Genomic DNA, 16403 nt, shown 5'->3' with positions numbered 1-16403 from the left:
CCCCCCCCCCCCCCCCCATATTTTAGGCTGAACCTTATTAAAGGGCTAGTGGCAAAAAAAAATCCCTCTCCTTGCCACTTTACCTCCCTTCCTAACCATGCCATTGGCCTAATCACACCTCAAACTGTCTAGTCATGCACCAGGCAACCCATGACACACCTAGCTCCACCCACTGAACACCAGTGATATCCACACCCACAACTCTTCACCTAGGTCTTCCATAGCTTATGCTCTAGATCAGCCAATCACAGACTAGTATACGTCTACCCTGTGAGCTTGTGCACATGATCAGTAGGATCTTGTTCCCCAGAAAGTGTGAATATAAAAAGACTGTGCAAAATTTGATAATGGAAGTAAATTGGAAAGTGTCTTAAAACTGCTGCTCTTTCTGTATCATAAAAGTTTATTTTGACTTGAGTGTCCCTTTAAGCTATGGAATGCACTATTCCTATTTATTTCATTAGGTGCAGAAACAACTATAATTTTAAGCCCATGATGTTATTGTTACATTGAGAAAAATAGATAACAAAGAAAAAAAAAAAATAGAAAAATGTCCTCCAGAATTAACAACTAGAAGAGAAATTAAAGTTAGAAAAAAAGTAGTTTTAAAGAAAAATTAAGATATTTATAGCAAGAGGGCATATCTCTTGAGACATGATTATTGTATGGTATTGTATGTTATTTTGTTATTTGTATGTTTACAATTCCTATATATATATATATATATATATATATATATATATATATATATATATATATATATATATATATATATATATATATAAAATAAGATATTTAATTACATTATCAAAGTGAAATATACCACATTTCTTAATTGAATGTGGATAATGTTAACAATATTAAAATTGTGGATGAACGAATGTTTCTAAAAATTCTAAATTTAAAACTAATTTCCATACGTCCGTTCGAAACAAAAGTTTTGAACGTTTATATAACATTCTAACATAATTTTCGAATTTTCCTTTTTGAATATTTCAATAACATATTAACATTGAATAACATTCAATAACGAAAATATTCAATAAAAGAATGTTTCTCTATGAATTTTATATCACATTCAGTTTCGAAATATAATATTCAAATTCAATTTAAATTTCGAAATAGTATTTCTAATCTACAACTGTGTTTTATAAATCTAATATTCAAATTCGAAATAGTATTTCTATTCTACAACTGTTTTTATAAATGTAATATTCGAATTCAAATGTTCATAATATATTGAATCTACACATTTATCTTTGAATGTGTATATTCGATCTCTTATGAACATTCGAAAGTGACATTCGAAATCGAAAGTGACATTCAAAAACTGTAAATAACATTTGATTATATAATTTTTAAGAATATTCATTCTTATCAACATTTCATTAAGTAAATTGAATATCTACAATAACATTTGAATTTGAATATAAACACATTCGCCCATCCCTAATTAAAATACAGATAATTAATATTGTTTATTTGTATAGTGCTGCCAAATTCTGCAGTGCTGGGTACAATCAGTAGGGTTTTGCTATGATAATGATTATTAATAAAGGAGGAGGAGCTTCCTGCTATGAAGAGCTTACAGTCTACAGGTTGAGGGTGGGTAGCTCATCAGGGGGATTGTTGTCACAGTAGTGAGACAAGGTTGTTATAGATTTATTTCAGTATAACAGGAGAGATGGAAAGCATCCCTAAATAGGTTTTCATAGAACTTCTGAAACTTTATAATGTTATAGACAGTCTGATGGAGCAGGGTAAAGAGTTCCAGAGGAACAGCACATGGAAGGGGGATAGAAAGGGTAATAACAGGAGTGGAGAGACTTAGTTTAGAAGCTGATTGAAGAGGGTGGGTTGGGGAGTATTAGGAGATTAGTAAAAGAATTATCAGGTGTAAAGTGTCTGTGAGATGGGGTAATAAGAAGCAGCTCAGTTTCTGAGATTGAGTAGAACAAAATAAATGTCTGCAATTTTTACTTTCCATACACTTTAATACTTTGTCTTTATTTTCAGAAACTAAAACAAGAATACTCTCCCAGACTCCTGTCAACACATCTGCACTATGATGCTATTCCCAAAACTATTTTTGAGAAAGGAGTAAAGGTACTGATTAAAGTTTGATACAAAAAAATTATAACTTTTAATTTCCAGAAAGACATAAACATTACATGAGAACAGTGCTTCTATCATCATCACCAAATATACAATAAAGTAAGGATTTACAATAGTTTTTTCATTTTCCATGTCATGGGTACTGTATCCTTCCTTCCCCTCTCTCAGAGCCAACCAGCCTCCCAAAAGTACCAACTCTTTTTTATCCACTACAAACACACACACACACACACATTCCTGCACACACACATATACACACATACATTCCTGCACACACACACACACATACACACATTCCTATACACACATACATTCCTGCACACACACACACACACATACACACATTCCTGCACACACATACATTCCTGCACACACACATACACACACACACACACACACACACATTCCTATACACACACATTCCTATACACACACATTCCTGCACACACACACACATACATTCCTGCACACACACATATACACACACACACACCCGTGCGTAACTCATAGCTGTCCAGATTAACATGGCCGAAGTGGCTATTTAAGGCTCGATTAGAAGTGGGGCACAAACTTTTGCGTGCAAGCGATATTTTTTTTTTCCCCCTCACTTAATATTGTAACCCGTTGCAGTGTGTCAAAAAGCTGACACTAACTGTTCTGTGAATTGAACAGCACATGTTTCCATGTGGCATTTTAAATCTGCTCTTTAACTCCATTCAGCAGCCATCCTAATTCATTACTTCCTCCATTCTCTTCTTCTTCATCTGTTGCCCCCTCACATTTCCTACGCCCTGCCCTTTTCCATCCCCCACATATAGAACCTACCCCTCTATCCCCATTATCCACTCATCATCAGCTGCCTCCGTCAACCCCTCACACCTCTCTACATCACCCTCTCACATTCATGCTTGTATCATCTACATTCTTCCAGTCTCCATTACCCCTCACACCAACTTACACCTTTTCTTCCTCACTACATCAGCCCCTCACATCTTCTACATCCTCTAATCCTCCCTTAATTACTCCTCATATCTTCTACACCCTTCATTCTCCATTAGCCTGTTAGTATATACTATTTTACAATATAATTCACTATTGTCTCATCAGTAACCTCCCATATATTTGTATTATTTTACAGTAGTTCTGATCAGGGGTTATCTTTTTAAACAAAGCAAATAATAATTGTGGAGTAAAGAGGATTAAGTTTGGAGTCTTTTTGCTCAGATGTAGGGGTAGACTGTGTCTGGGTTGGCCCCTAAGCCAGCAGGCATCTCATTATTTAACATATGAGTGTGGCCCATAGGTTTGTAAATCTATTCACAATAATTTCTAGACAATGAGACTCCATATGTGTTTCTCTTTTGTGTTTACAAACAGCAGGCATTCTTCCTGGCAGAAGTCTTGTTACCTTCTCTTGGACAAATGTTTAACTTTCTCAAATCGTGTCTATAAGATAAAGTCTTAAAAACAAATGGTGTAGCTTGATTCAATTTAGAGACTGGATGCATCAAATGTTTTAACAATGGTGGGGGCTGAAGACGAAGTCTTTTGAAAACAGGTTTCACACCTCGAACAAACTTTTATAGGACAGTTTGCAATTTTAAAATATAGAGGCCCATTTATCAAGCTCTCGAATGGAGCTTGAAGGGTCGTGTTTCTGGCGAGTCTGGTGCAATGCTGAATACGGAGAGCATATTGCTCTCCGCATTCAGCAAGGTCTTGCGGACCTGATCCGCACTGTTGGATCAGGTTTGCAAGACCTTTGTTAAATTGGCCTCATAGTGTTTCTGTTATAAGTAATGCAATATTTTTCCCTGTGCCTATGATTATAAGAAATGCAATATTTTTCCCTGTGCCTATGACTCAACATATCCCCCTTTCCAATTTCTCTATATGTAGGATGTATATGGAGGGATTGGCCTGAATCCTTTGATAGTTTGTGCCGGGAAAATATAGTTGTTGTTGCAACAGATGATCTTAGGTTCTTGCTTTTAGATCCTTGAAAGCAAACATGCAGGCTCGGTATACTCGTCGTCTGGTATCTTCCGTCAGCAACCCCTCTCCAATTCCTGGCCGCCCTTCACCATCAGGGGAGAGGAATCTCCGGCTGAGATACTAGACAGGTTTGGAAATTTTTTAGTGGAGCTGACAGTAGGATGTAAAATAATAAGTGTGATCAACCTGTTATCGGATCCTGATAGAACAACACATTCAAAAACCCTTGTATTGAGTCTTTTCACTTCAACAGATCATGCGACGTATAGGTCAAATAACTGCCTGTCAAGCTGAGGATTTCAGTTCACCTCCAAGCTTGATGGTGGCACTCCATTGTGCATTTGGTGCAGGAAGTGTAATCCTATAATAACCCCCTTTGAGTTTGGTAAATTTTTATGCCATTCCAAGGCACTCCTTTAATCATTGTGTCCTTTGGAAGCATGTTGACTTTCTCTTGGGGTTTATCAGAATGCCTTAAAACATTGTGGCATTTGTCAATCTTCAGTCCTGTAGACTCTTTAGGGGGTGGTATCCCCTTCCTCCTGGAGTTCGGTCACTGGCAGGACCTCAATTGTCATCTGGTGTTCTTCTGGTCCTCTCTGGTGGGATCACTGCTGTCATCTGGTGGGATCACTGCTGTCATCTGGTGGGATCCTGCTGTCATCTGGTGGGATCCTGCTGTCATCTGGTGGGATTACTGCTGTCACCTGGGCTGTCTTCCTGTAGATTTCTTGATTGAAGCATAGTCCTCATCTGTGCTCACAAGGTAGCCATTTAATCTGGGCTCACAACGTCTGTTCCTCCTCAGCCGGCATCATTCTCATCATCATCAGGTCTGGATCGGATCATGTTCTTACTAGGAAGAGACAACTGAGGAATCCAGATAGGGAGGAGCTAAGCAGATCGTGCTAGCTCGGCTCTCATGGTTTGGGAGTATGCCGATTCCCTAACACTGATGTGTCAGACCCTTGGCTGAATAGCAGTATCCACAGCCGGGACACTGCCCCAAGCATCGGGCCCATTGTGCACAGCGGATCCAATCATTTGCCGACAGACCCAAATTGGCAGGGTCACATTTTCCCTGTGATGTTCAGGCAGATACCTGCAAGACACTATCAGCGTGCCTGGCAGATCTGGATTGGAGGGAGGTCAGGAGTCAGATGCCGCATGGAGTCAGCGCAGGAGAAGGAGATCTCGTAAGCGCTCCCAGAACCTTTACCGAGATTGGCAGTTGCAGAGTGTAACGGTCGGTAAGCAAGATCTTGAAGAAGGGTAGGGGTGGAATCAAAGAGGCAGGAGAGTGTGGTTCGTATGCTAAAAAGATAAGTAGCATGGTCAGTTACCCTGCTCAGTGGCTGTAAGGACTGTGTTACTCATAACCAATTGAAGGGGTTAATTGGTGAGATACGAAAGGAGGTTAACATCACGAAGCAGTAATGGCCAATTATAAGCGGCTGCATAGCTATAAGTTGCAGGGATCATACAAGGTATCGAGCTGCATTATATACTCTGCTATGCTGGGATAACTATAAATGTGCAGTACTAGGAATCTAGAGAGGAGGAAAGAAAAAATTCTATATTGACTCTAGGACTGCATTAAAGAAGCCCGAGCTGTGCTTTATAAAGCTGGGGAGGAAGAGACTTAATACTGGCAAGAAAGGGATTTCCCCGGTAGTAGGAGTTTTGCACACTATGGGGCAGTGAATACTGCTGTGCACGCTACTAATTAAAGAGAGGCCAATACTAGTAGCAATTCATGGGGAAAACTGCTGAAGGCCTGAATACAGCCTGACTGCTGTAAATATCATATGTCCGTTTTTTCTTGTGGTTAAAAATAAAGCCAAATATAGCCTGTTCCAAGGCAGATATAGTCGAGAGGTTGCTAGACATAACTTTATTGGGGGCGATGTGGCTAGAGGAATAGTACCTGATGATCTTGTGTTTTTGCATTGAAAGGAACATTGACTTTTAACAAATTTCCTGGGTGGTTATTGCACTGCACTATTTTGATGTACACAATTTGGTTTATAGCAGCATTATACTGTGTTGTTAGTTTTTTTTAGTTTTTAGTTTTGTTTTTGTTTCCTTTTTAGGGTTTTGTAATTGGACGAGTTACACGTTTTCATTTCACTTTTGTTTAAAATGGTTTACTCGTACACCACTGTGTCTTAGTCTTAGGCACTTACTTTACACAAAGATAAGGGAAAGGCAAAGGGGGAAAAAGGAAAGGGGGAAAAAAAAGGGGAGGATTTCTTTCCCTCACTTATCACATGAATGGTCAAATATATGCACCACACTCAAAACAAATCACCAGGGATGGCTTATAAAGCAAGGGACAGGAGAGGGGAAAATTCCGCACAACCCGAATTAGGAGAGACAGTATTTACACAATTAGCTAATCAAACAAGTGAGTCACAAACATTACTTAGTCAAATTACAGAGATAATAACTCCGCAATTTGAGGCACAGGAAAGAGATGGCCATTATCTCAACAGACATTAGACAGTTTACCGTTAGAGTTGAAGAAGCGGAAAACAGAATTTCAGATCTGGAGGATCTGACAAATACTCAGGAAAAAATAATTAAGGATCAAGGAGTTAAGATCAGGGCTGGCTAAAGACATTGTGCTGCCTGGGTCCGAGATCAAAATGACCCCCCCCCCCCCCCGCGCCACTTGGTTCCATGATTGAGCCGGCCCTGCCTATAAGTGGCAATCAAGGTGTCCCTTCCATTCGTCATCACATACTGGGACATAGTGCAGAGTATAAGCTTTAAAACAAACTATCTGCCAGGAAAATCCGAGCATTAAGCACAGATACACACTGCTGAATGTAAGGGTGAAAATTGAGTTATTTTAGGAGGTGGTGTAAAGTTCCAATACTTAAGTATAGGCTATAGAAATGATGTGTAAACACAGCCAGCAGAAGAAATTACACTCTCTGTGGGGGTTAGGAGAGCTAAGTAATAAACGGTTAATTTTCAATTGTTCTCTATAAGTATTGACTTTGGTTTACAGACAGAGATAATATAAAGAAGCAGTTGTGTGTACAGAAAGTGGTAAAATAAAGTGATCTGATTTCCCTGCAAGCTTAGCCCATTTTGATGAGTTATGGTTTCAAAGAACAAAACCAGCTATTTAACATACAAAAATAAACCTAATGAAGCAATATTTCATACATTTTATACTCTGCTGCTGGTATAACAAGTAATTGGAAACACATTAAAGGGCCATAATACCCAAATGTTTAAACACTTGAAAGTGATGCAGCATAGCTGTAAAAAGCTGACTAGAAAATATCTCCTGAACATCTCTATGTAAAAAAGAAAGATATTTTACCTCAAAAGTTCCTCAGTAGCCACATCCCATTGTAAATGATTTCTAAGCAGCATTTTAGTGTGTCTGTCCTGGGACATCTTAGGGGATGAGCATTGTGAACTCTCATATTATTTCACCAATCAGGTAAAGGAAGTTTACTATGAAATCTCATGAGAGATAAGTCAAATCTCATGAGATCACAGTAAGAGTTCATGACCTCAGCACTGCTGATGCTGATTGGCTGCTGTTCATTTCTTCATTTTTTTTAAATTTTTACCTGCAGCTGGGAGCAGGTGAAGTATAACTTTTTACACAGAACTTACTCTGCTGAGCTGAGGAGATTGTGAGGTAAAATATCTTCCTTTTTTACACAGAGATGCTCAGGTGATATTTTCCTGTCAGCTTTTTACAGTTATACTGCATCAGTTTCAAGTGATTTAGCATATGAGTATTATGTCCCTTTAAGTGAAAAAAAGCATGTTTACTGTACAGTGTCCCTTTAAGCAAATGTCAAAGGGGAAACAAACTGGTACTCACGTCTGTACTTTTGTGATAACTATTTTTTTTGCACATTTATAAATGTGGAATAATATTTTTTTTAATTTTTTTTTATTTTTATTTTTAGTATGCTTGCTTTTTGACATAGATGTTGACAGCTTTAACCAGCAGTATAAAAGCTGCCAATTAAAGCCATCAATGTTTTTGTTATAGATTTTCATTAAAAAAACACACAACAAACACAGACTCATACACACAGATATACACACACACACACACACTCATACACACAGATACACACACACACACACACTCTCATACACACAGATATACACACACACACACTCATACACACATATATACACACACACACACACACACACACACTCATACACACAGATATACACTGATACACACACACACAGATATACACTGATACACACACACACACACACAGATATACACTGATACACACACACTCCCACACACATTTTAATAAACACACAGATCTACACAGAAGATGGACAAAATGCAGATAATAACCTATTGTAAGAGGCAATGTGACTGCACTACAGAGTATAAACAGAAGGTGATGTAACACAACTTTATACACAAAGGCTTATCTTCTTTAGGAAACATTTGATTATATATATATATATATATATAATATGACCTTATATAAAGGTGTCAGGGATTGTGATTTTCAGAATATAGGCATAAAGTGAATATCGTCCACATGAAATATTTGCTGGAGAGTCAGCCACCCTACCTTGTTTTTGCTAGTGCTGCAAGGGACTAGCCTGAGTCTTCTCAATCTGTACGTAGTCACCATGGGGAGGGGAGGGGCGGAGCATGGAGCTAAACAAGCGTGGTGCTGTATACTATAATAAATTGCAGAACTCAGTTGCCAGAGCATGACCCCTTCCTCTCCTCAATGATCCACCTGACCGTAACTTGCAGTGATAAAAAACAGACACCAGAGGAGTAGAGGGAGGGGTTGATGGAATGTAAATTTGTCACAAACTCAGAGAATGCAAACAAACAGTAAAACAGCTGCAGCATTCTGCAGAGCTGCTATCTTCTTACAATGAATTGAAGTCAGGAGGACAGGAGCGGTCTGCCTAGTTCTCACAATAACATCTCAGGCACTGACATGCCGCCCCTGTCAATTGCCGCCTGGGTCCGTTGGACCCACTTTGTCCCATGATTGAGCCGGCCCTGGTTAAGATTAATGTTTTGCAAAAAAGGATGGAGGAGATTGAGGATAGAGCACGCAGGAGCAACATTAGGGTAATAGGATTACCTGAAGTAGTAGAATATCATGATTTAGTACAATTTGCGGCAGTAACTCTCCCCAGATTACTTGGCATACAGAATACGCCCATAACAGTTGAAAGAGCTCATAGGATCGGCCCAAGTAGGGAACAAGATACTACATATAAGAAAAATAGGACAGTGATAATTAAATATCTTACCGCTAGATTTAGAGTTCTGCGTTAGACGTCAAAACCAGCGTTAGGGGCTCCTAACGCTGGTTTTGGCCGCCCGCTGGTATTTACAGTCAGTCAGGAAAGGGTCTAACGCTCACTTTGCAGCCGCGACTTTTCCATACCGCAGATCGCCCTACGCCATTAGCGTATCCTATCTTTTCAATGGGATCTTTCTAACGCTGGTATTTAGAGTCTTGGCTGAAGTGAGCGTTAGAAATATATCTATTTTCCTACCTTAATTCCGATTGGCTGATAGAATCCTATCAGCCAATCGGAATTCGAGGGACGCCATCTTGGATGACGTCATTTAAAGGAACCGTCATTCGTCGGGAAGTCGTCAGCCAGGATGGATGTTCCGCGTCGGCGGGATGAAGATGGATCCGGAAGAAAGAAGATTGAAGATGCCGTTTGATAGAAGACTTCAGCCGGATGATGGACCTCTTCAGCCCGATGATGGACCTCTTCAGCCCGATGATGGACCTCTTCAGCCCGATGATGGACCTCTTCAGCCCCCGCTTGGGCTTGGATGAAGATTTCGGAGCCTCTTCTGGACGGATCGGTGATACCCGGCGGGGTGAAGACAAGGTAGGGAGATCTTCAGGGGCTTAGTGTTAGGTTTATTTAAGGGGGGTTTGGGTTAGATTAGGGGTATGTGGGTGGTGGGTTGTAATGTTGGGGGGGGTATTGTATGTTTTTTTTTACAGGCAAAAGAGCAGAATTCTTTGGGGCATGCCCTGCAAAAGGCCCTTTTAAGGGCTGGTAAGGTAAAAGAGCTTTTCTATTTTTATTTTAGAATAGGGTAGGGCATTTTTTTATTTTGGGGGGCTTTGAGTAGGTGTAATTAGCTTAAAATTGTTGTAATATTTTTATAATGTTTGTAAATGATTTTTTTATTTTTTGTAACTTAGCTTTTTTTATTTTTTGTACTTTAGTTAGTTTATTTAATTGTATTTATTTGTAGGTATTTGTATGTAATTAATTTATTGATAGTGTAGTGTTAGGTTTAATTGTAGATAATTGCAGGTATTTTATTTAATTAATTTATTGATAGTGTAGTGTTAGGTTTATTTGTAACTTAGGTTAGGATTTATTTTACAGGTAATTTTGTAATTATTTTAACTAGGTAACTATTAAATAGTTATTAACTATTTAATAGCTATTGTACCTGGTTAAAATAAATACAAAGTTGCCTGTAAAATAAATATAAATCCTAAAATAGCTACAATATAATTATAATTTATATTGTAGCTATATTAGGGTTTATTTTACAGGTAAGTATTTAGCTTTAAATAGGAATAATGTATTTAATAAGAAATCATTTATTTCGTTAGATAAAAATTATATTTAACTTAGGGGGGTGTTAGTGTTAGGGTTAGACTTAGCTTTAGGGGTTAATAAATTTATTAGAGTAGCGGCGAGGTCCGGTCGGCAGATTAGGGGTTAATACTTGACGTTAGGTGTCGGTGATGTTAGGGAGGGCAGATTAGGGGTTAATACTATTTATTATAGGGTTATTGAGGCGGAAGTGAGGCGGATTAGGGGTTAATAACTTTATTATAGTAGCGGTGAGGTCCGGTCGGCAGATTAGGGGTTAATAATTGTAGTTAGGTGGTGGCGACGTTGGGGGGGGGGGGCAGATTAGGGGTTAATAAATATTATGTAGGGGTCGGCGGTGTTAGGGGCAGCAGATTAGTGGTACATAGGGATAATGTAGGTTGCGGCGGTGTACGGAGCGGCAGATTAGGGGTTAATAGTATAATGCAGGTGTCAGCGATAGCGGGGGCGGCAGATTAGGGGTTAATAAGTGTAAGGTTAGGGGTGTTTAGACTCGGGGTTCATGTTAGGGTGTTAGGTGCAGACTTAGGAAGTGTTTCCCCATAGGAAACAATGGGGCTGCGTTAGGAGCTGAATGCTGCTTTTTTGCAGGTGTTAGACTTTTTTTCAGCTCAAACGGCCCCATTGTTTCCTATGGGGAAATCGTGCACAAGCACGTTTTTTAAGCTGGCCGCGTCCATAAGCACCGCTGGTATTTAGAGTTGCAGTGGCGGTAAATATGCCTCTACGCTCCCTTTTTGGAGCCTAACGCAGCCCTTCTGTGAACTTTAAATACCAGCGGTATTTAAAAGGTGCGGGGGGAAAAAAGCATGCGTAGCTAACGCACCACTTTGGCCGCAGAACTCTAAATCTAGCGATTAATTTTCAAGACAAAGTACACATCATGAGTCAGTACAAAAAAATATTCCCACTGAAGATAGATCAGAATCCTTTATTAATCTTTCAAGATTCCTCACTGGAGCCTTCCGAAATGAGAAGGGAAATTAAGCCCTTATGTACATCACTGATTAAAAAGGGAATTCAAGCTACTGTCCTCTATTCGGCGAAACTTAGAATATATTACAAAACAGAAGTTTTAACATTTGATAACAAAGTGGAGGCGAATAAATTAATTGAAAATATGGAGAAAGAATAGTGTGTGATATTATAGTATAGCACAGATTCAGTTCTGGGCAGGGGGAAATATGAGGTTTCCTGCTGTTAGGTAGAAAGTAAGAATTGGATAGATAGAAATTTCAAGAGCGCCATAGAGGTCAATGGAAATAGATATTATGGGCCAGAAAATGCAAGTGGGTAATGCTTTCGAGAGGTTTTGGTTTTACAATGAAGGATGAATACCTTTTATACTATGATGTATTTGTTATTTTTATTGCTTGTTTTATTTGGGAATCAGTTATGGTGGCCTATGCCTAGCCTGGGTTATGGTTTTTAAAAATTATTTGTAGTTTAAGATGTCTTTTGCCTTTTTTTTTTCCTTTCTTTTTTTGGTACGGTGTCACCGCTCCCCCCTTACCAGCTTCATATCAATATTTGGGTAAGGGGATTTAAAAAATGATCATGGCAATTGAGTTTAGCCTGAAATGACTAAAAAAACTTTAAATTTTATTTCCTGGAATGTAAGTGGAATTACCTCCCCCATTAAAAGGAATAGAATAATTTCTTATTTACAATGTTTCCAACCAGATATTGTTTTTATACAGGAGATTCACCTGAATGCACAGGAATTAAATAAACTAAAAGTTAAATGGGTGGGAGAAGTCTTCGTCACACCATGCGTGGGTAGAAAGAAAGAGGTGGCATTTCTAATTAATAAGAGGCTAGAATACAAGAATGTGTATCTAGAATTGGATAAAGAGGCTAGATTTATGATTTTAAAAATCCAAATAGATAAAGATATACAGTATATACGCTATGTAACGTATATGGACCCAATCAAACAGATAAAGAGTTTTGGAAAAAGTTACAGATTGGACTAATCCCACACTTAGACACTAAACTTATATTGGCCGGGGATCTTAATAAGATGATGCATCCAAAATTAGATTGATTAAGTACAAGGCCCTCAAGGGTATACACTATGGAAGCAAGGATGTTGTTTGAGTTTTGCAAAAATCTGAAACTCAAGGATATCTGGAGGTCGCAGCATCCGGATCAGAGAGCCTTCACTTACGAATCCAAAACATATAGGACCTTCTCATGGATAGACTTTTTTTTAATCCGTTAAAAATTTATGAATTTGGAGTTGAATTCAGAAATAAATGAAATATATTTATCAGATCATGCCAGTGTATCATTAAAAATACATTATAATATACAGGATCAGTATGGAAGGAATAATTTTTTCTTCCCTAAACATTTATTGCATAATACACAGTTTGAACACTGGTTAAGGGGGAAAAGGGGGGAGTTTGTGGCAAAAAATAAAGCATATACCAATAAGCCCGACATTTTCTGGGAATCGGCTAAAGCATTTTTAAAAGGTGAAATTAAAGCATGGTTACAACAATTATCTAACATCTTAAGGAATAGTTATAGGAGATATATCGATTATCCTGGGAGAAAAACATGGGATAATTATCAAAAAGCCAAATCAGACAGAGACCTGTTTATCAATAAAAAAACGTATGCAGAAAGATATTAAAAAATCTGCAGCATATTTGAATTTTAATGGTCGCACTTTGAGATGGCTGTCTATTTTACTTTCCGTGCGTAAAAGCTCTAATCAAATTGCACCCATTAGACGTACAAATATAAGATATACAAATAATAAGGATATTAAGGAAATAGTTTTTGGATATTTCCAAAAACTTTACTCAAAGGGTGAGATAGATCTGAATAAGAAACGAGAATTCTGGGAAGGCATACAAGTTCCAAATGTAGAGGCTGAGAAATTGGCAGAATTTAATGCTCCAATAACATTAGAAGAAGTAATTAAGGTTATTGATACATTGAAAATAAATAAAGCCCCAGGGCCAGATCAGTTGCCGGCTGAATTTTATATAATACTCAAAGATCAGATTGCGCCTGCTTTATTAGCATTGTTTAATTCTTATTACACTGACAGTCAAACAAAATCACCATATTTTTCTGCCTCTATTGTTAATTTAATTTTGAAAAAGGATAAAGATCCAGAGTTAGTAACGTCATATTGTAATATGCAACCTCTGCAGTTTGGCTGAATAATAAGACTAAAAGTACTAGTTCAAACAAACCCACTTCCTATGTAAATTTATAGTGTGACACGGAATATTTATATAACGAATACACTTTAAATGTTATCTTACAATTCAGTGTATTATTTATTTTAGTAGTTATGATTTGGGAGATGAGTATTTAAATACCTCTTTAAGATACTCTATTTCTTGTAGACAATCTATTTGTGCAGACATCAATGAGATTAGGGAAGTATAAAGCAAACTATTTGCAGAGCAACAATGCAGGAAATAAATCCAGGAAGAAGGTAATATAGCCTGACGTCTGGAGGACTAGAGTACACAGGTTTAGAATAAGGTCATATAACTTGCGCTAGCACAAAAGTACATTAGGCTCTTACTGAGTAGTTTGAAATAGAATAAGTCATTGCCAATATAACACCTTAGATGAAGCAACATAAAGTTGAAAACACTTAAAGACTTACTTGATTGAAGGGACAGAAGTCTGTGGCGAGGCTGCAGCTCCGGTGCTAACCCTCAGAGTGAAAGAACAGACAGAGCGTGCGGATGTCTCTGCTTGTAGCGTGTGACGTCAATCACAGCAGCGTTTGTTGAGAGATGCCGAAGAAATAGAAAACAGAAATATTTCAGCAGACAATTGTAAGTAGCTTAAATGAGAGTATTTTACCTCGGACCTCCTGAGGAGTGAAGTAGTTATTGAATACCAGTTCCAATACATAAGTTTGATGAGGCAGAAAGTAATCCTAAGTTGACGTCCAAATAGGTAGGAATTATACCACAACGTTAGCAATGAAGTAGTCCTTCTCTGCAAGCAGTACTCAGATAAATATGTAGGCAAAAGAGGTACAGGTTAAAGTTATATCCGTTGGACAATAGATAGAGGCTCAGAAATAGCTCCAATAGTGGAAACAAAATACTAAGCAATGATTGCTAGTGGATCAGATGTTTAAATAGGGTCAGCTGGTGTCTCATTGGAGGAATGGTAATTAGAGGCAGAACCTGCAGCACAACCCTGACACATATAGACCAATATCGCTACTTAATAGCGATTATAAAATACTTACCTCTTTACTGGCTAATAGATTAAAGGCGATATTGAATACACTTATACATGAGGACCAAGCAGGGTCAATGTATGGAAGAAATCCGTTAAGAAATATGCGTAGAGTAATAATGCTAATAGAACACTACAGGTTGAAGAACCAAAGTCATAAACAAAAAGATGAGGCTGCGCTAATCGCCATAGATGCAGAAATGGGACCATCTGTTTCAATCATTAGAGAAATTTGGCTTTATAGGCCATTTTCAGGACTTTATTAAATTGATATATAGAAACCCGAGCTCTTCGATTTTAGTCAATGGGGAATTATTGCCAAATGTATATCTGGCACAAGGAATGAGGCAAGGATGCTCAATTTCCCCATTCCTGTTCAATATCTCGCTAGAATCACTGGCAATAAGTTTACGTAAAGATCTGGAAGGTCTAACTTTAAGGAGAAGGAGAGTGGTGCTTTCATTGTATGCGGATGACTTATTGATTTTCATGGGCAATACAAAGAAAAATATTCTGATTTTGCTGAACATTATTAAGAAATACAGTTCATTCACCGGTTATAAAATAAATATTGCGAAATCAGATATTATGGCTATCTAAAAATAATGAAAGTTTTAGGGAAACGCCTTTCCGAGAAGCACCTTCTCAGATAAAATATTTGGGCATTAGTTTGTCTAGGAATCCCCGGGAATTGTATGATATTAACTACAAACATCTTTGGACGTCTCTATTTCAAAAAATAAAGAGGTGGGAACATTTTATGTTGTCGATTTCTGCAAAAATTCAATTAATTAAAATCATACTTTTACCTAAAGTTTTGTTTTTATGTCAGAACCTCCCTTTGTTTATTCCTGAGAAAGATCTTAAGAATTGGGGAAGAAAAAGGTTAGAATTGCAATTAAGAGATTAATGCTTTAAAAGGAAATGGGGGGATTGGGCTTCCCTAATTTAAAATATTATAACTGGGCAGCTATGGCAAAGATAGCAGCTGATTGGCTAACCGATGCCAATAGATTGGTACATACACAGTTAGAAGCAGGTTTAGTACATCCATTTTCCCTGTCAGGATTGCTGCATATGCAGAGTAAAGAAATCCGTTGTGCATTAAAAAAAGGAAGACAATTTTTAATATCATATTGGGCTGGCAGAAGTGTGCCAGAGTACTACAAATTGATATCTCTTGGTGGTAATGTGGGATTCACTCCGAGTGCTGTGACAAGTACTTTTAACTCCTGGAAGCATAAAGGTTTGATTTACTTATACCAATTAGAAGATATAGACTTGGGGACAATTAAAGCCTTTGCGGCTCTTAGAAGGGAATTTGAACTACCACGCTCGGATTTCTTTGCTTATCTGCAAATAAGACATTTTTACTTTAAGATGACAGCAGATAGTGACGGAGTCTGGTCATTAAAAGAGTTAGAGGC

At 38.0% G+C, this 16403-nt stretch overlaps 1 protein-coding gene across 1 annotated transcript in view; it reads left to right on the top strand.

The window, feature by feature from the left end:
* LOC128655681 (sulfotransferase 6B1) overlaps window positions 1-16403 on the top strand; it is a 91756-nt gene that overhangs the window by 24559 nt on the left and 50794 nt on the right. Inside the window, exon 3 of the mRNA XM_053709264.1 lies at window positions 2017-2106. Within this exon, the coding sequence (XP_053565239.1) occupies window positions 2017-2106 (90 nt within the window). The remainder of the gene's footprint in view (window positions 1-2016; window positions 2107-16403) is intronic.

This window comes from Bombina bombina, chromosome 4 (assembly GCF_027579735.1).
Source record: "Bombina bombina isolate aBomBom1 chromosome 4, aBomBom1.pri, whole genome shotgun sequence".
Lineage (NCBI taxonomy): Eukaryota > Metazoa > Chordata > Amphibia > Anura > Bombinatoridae > Bombina > Bombina bombina.
Note: the sequence above shows the minus strand (reverse complement) of the source record. Positions and strands in the feature narration are given on the sequence as shown.